The sequence below is a fragment of the Atta cephalotes genome (genome assembly GCF_000143395.1).
Source record: "Atta cephalotes unplaced genomic scaffold scaffold00044, whole genome shotgun sequence".
Classification (NCBI taxonomy): Eukaryota; Metazoa; Arthropoda; class Insecta; order Hymenoptera; family Formicidae; genus Atta; species Atta cephalotes.
This window is the reverse complement of record NW_012130108.1, coordinates 663277-666574: the sequence shown is the minus strand read 5'-3', so window position 1 is coordinate 666574 and position 3298 is coordinate 663277. Positions and strand designations below refer to the sequence as shown.

At 41.1% G+C, this 3298-nt stretch overlaps 1 protein-coding gene across 1 annotated transcript in view; it reads right to left on the bottom strand.

Annotated features, from left to right (window-relative positions):
- Positions 1 to 258: 258 nt before the first annotated feature.
- Positions 259 to 3298, bottom strand: part of LOC105622378 — a 99334-nt gene continuing 96294 nt past the window's right edge. The window contains exons 3-4 of the mRNA XM_012203802.1: positions 1566 to 1772; positions 259 to 1085 (exon numbers count right to left, since the gene is read on the bottom strand). Of these exons, the coding sequence (XP_012059192.1) occupies positions 259 to 1085; positions 1566 to 1772 (1034 nt within the window). The remainder of the gene's footprint in view (positions 1086 to 1565; positions 1773 to 3298) is intronic.

Genomic DNA, 3298 nt, shown 5'->3' with positions numbered 1-3298 from the left:
CTTTGCAGTGCTGGTGTTCTTTCTACTCGTGTAATATCCCAGGGATATCCCTTGTGTGATCCTTCGTATACTTCCTCGTATTTCATCCGACGTTTTCACAACGTCGATTTGTTCTCAATCGAGTTTCGCTTCGATCGAGTCTGGGTGCTTCTCGAGTAACTCTGGCACTGTGTCTGTGAAGACAAGCTTTCGCGAATATCCCGCGATAGAAGAAAACCCATACAATCCTGCGTATTCAGGAAAGCGAAGCTGACCACTCTATGGCGGGTCCTTCCTGGAGATCGATTTGGCTGAACTTGCAACGTCTATCCTGAGAACTCTGGAGAGATCTCTTCTTCTCCTGCGATGTCGATGTGCTGCCCTGTAAATCACTGGACGTTTTCTCCGAGGGATGAGCTTCGTGTACTGCCCGCCTGTCGAGCCGTACTTTCGCCACCGACGCCACAGCCACCACCAATCGCGGCATCGACACTTTGCTGCAAACTTGAGAAATAGCTCGAGGATAGCGATCGACACGTCGCGCAAGACGGACCGCTGGGATGAGACACCAAAACGACGAAGGAATTTCCAGCGGAAGTGCCGGCTGCTGGATCTCCTCCAGGACCTCCACCACCACCATCCGCGACAACGGCACTTTATCACCGCCCGTCTGGGCATCCCGAGGACGAACAGGAGGCAACGTATGGCGGCAAACCGATAGATCCCGGTCGAGTGTGGATCAAAGGAAACGCGAACATCGTTGAAGACCCTCCATAGGACAAACGTGCCCGAAAAGAGTAGGCTGGAACCGATTAACCGAAGGAATCCAAAAGGACACTCCAGGACACGGATATTGTACTGCAACGCGTTCGCAGGGAGAGTGATCAGAATTGAACAAAGCCAGAAAAATTGAAGGACAATCGATGGGTTCGATCGACCGAGCGAAGATGCGCTCGATATCGAACCGATGCGGCCGCTACCGCAGAATGCCGTGTCCTTTTGGCCGACGGTGGTCGAAGATGCCGTGGTATTGGACGAGGAAGGAATGGTGCTGGTGTTCGGATCGTCGGTGGATGTTTCCGGTTGACCCGGCTGCGAGCCCGGACCTACGGTCAAAACAATGTCGACCTTTGGCAACATTTTTTAACACTGCTTATCATGCTTGAACGTCTAACATAATTTATTCAGATAGTTCAGCAAAAATTATCTTCAGTATCTAGTTAAATTTTTAAGTATAAATTTTTAAGTACTTCAACAAAACTGTTACAAGTAATTGACGATAAATAACATCAACTTGCTTATAATATTTGGATAATAATTTACTAAACACAATTCTTAATCGAATTTTTTTGTCTACACTCTGTATTTATCCAGAGAGAAATAATTCTCACAAATCTCTCAGAAATATATTCGCAAACTTAAAAATCCACATAATTTACGTATTTACAAATAAATACTGTATTATAAAAAAATTTATAGATGAAAAATTTTTAAATAAAGATTTTTTACTTTTATGAATTTTTTATCAAAATTTTGACAATTTGTCAATTGTTTTAATCGATTTTCAGAGTTTTCGTCGCGTTTACCTGTAGAACCAGATTGAAGATTTACTGGGGGCTCGCACTGGGGTGCCGTCGCGGGATCCTGAAACTTGCCATGTTTCCACGGCTCCTCGCATTTGGTGCAGATACCCTCTTTGGTATCTTCGGAGCATACGTGGAAGCAACACTCATCGTCATTGATGCTGTGCAATGCTCTTGCGGCCTGCTCGCCGGTCTCAGGGATGTTCGGGTCTGAAATCATTGCATTTTCCAACGACCTCGTATGGATGGATGCATGTGATGGTCGTTCTCTTCACATCCAGAGGAATTTGTCAGAAAAAAGAAATGGCAAGAGGCACACAAATAAAGTCAACAAATCATAGTAATTATTTCTCGATAGTTTCTTTCGGAGGAGAGGAAGGAAAAATGCTTGTGTACGTGAAATGTTACAGAATATTACAGAATATCAGATTAAAAACATCGTAAACGAGTTTCGATTCCATAAACAATTTAGTAAGCAATGATCTCTGCGCATACATATACCTATTATTTCAACGCGATTTTGTCGCACAGAGAAGTCTGGATCTAGTTGATTAAAAGCGGATTAGTTGGCACGTAGCCGCTGACAACTCGCCAGATTTTCTATAAAGGCCAATTATCAATTAATCCAAGATCGATCTTTCCAAGGACGATTCTCGTTCGCAACTAATTGGCAATCGACTTTTACGAAGAATTGCGAATCGACGACGGACGTTGCCAACTTACCTACCATATCTGTCAATTAGAGTTTCTTCTTTCTATACGACAAACATCGCAAATAACAGGATAAATGTCTGATAAATTAAATTTATTTTCTAATTTATTTTATTCCGTATTTCTCTCCACATATTTTTTAGATTCCATATCTACGTTTCGTATTTAATTCTATCTCTTTTAATCAAGTGCTAGTTGCCCATATTAATTATTATCTTAAAATTCCATCTTCGTATTCTATTATAAATCTGTCGCGCCGCAAAGGTTTACACAAACAAAGAGAAGAAAAAAAGGGAAAAGGTAAAAGATATTTTCACCAATCGTAACAGAAATATGACAACAAAAAATGAAGGGTTGGATTGCAGCATTCGGGTTGGAATTACATCGGGCAATCTTGGGGTATTGATAGGCGCGGATGCAAAGGAATGTAAAAAAATGTCCGATAAAGCGTCCAATCTTCCAATAACCGCGCGGCACGCGTCCCATTTAACGCAGTTTATACTCAAACGCAGTGGTGCACCTCCGCCGTTTACGACTCTCGTATTGACGCATGAAAAAAAAAAAGAATAACGAGGAGATATTCAACGATTCAGAACATTCGCCCGTGTGTGTTTTGGTTATATTAACCCTTTGCGCTCTGTATGGTAATATAAATAGAAAGTGGAGCACCTCGTATAAAATTACAATCAATTTTTATGGTAAAAGATGCGAAGTATTGGGAAGTTTTTGCAATATCGTTTATTCAGATATGGTAACGCTAAAATCAGGTTATTTTCTTCTTAACAACTAATTAAGAAAAAAATAACGTGACTTTAACATTCACCATATCTGGATTCACGTTATTGGAAAAACTCCCTATTCATGAAAAAAATTCTGCTAAAAAATCTTAGCTAGATATGGATTTGAAAATAATTTTGTAGGATTATTAAAATAATTAGAGAGATAAGTAGAGAGAGAAAGAGAGAGAGAGAGAAGAGAGAGAGAGAGAGAGAGAGAGAGAGAGAGAGAGAGAGAGAGAGAGTATA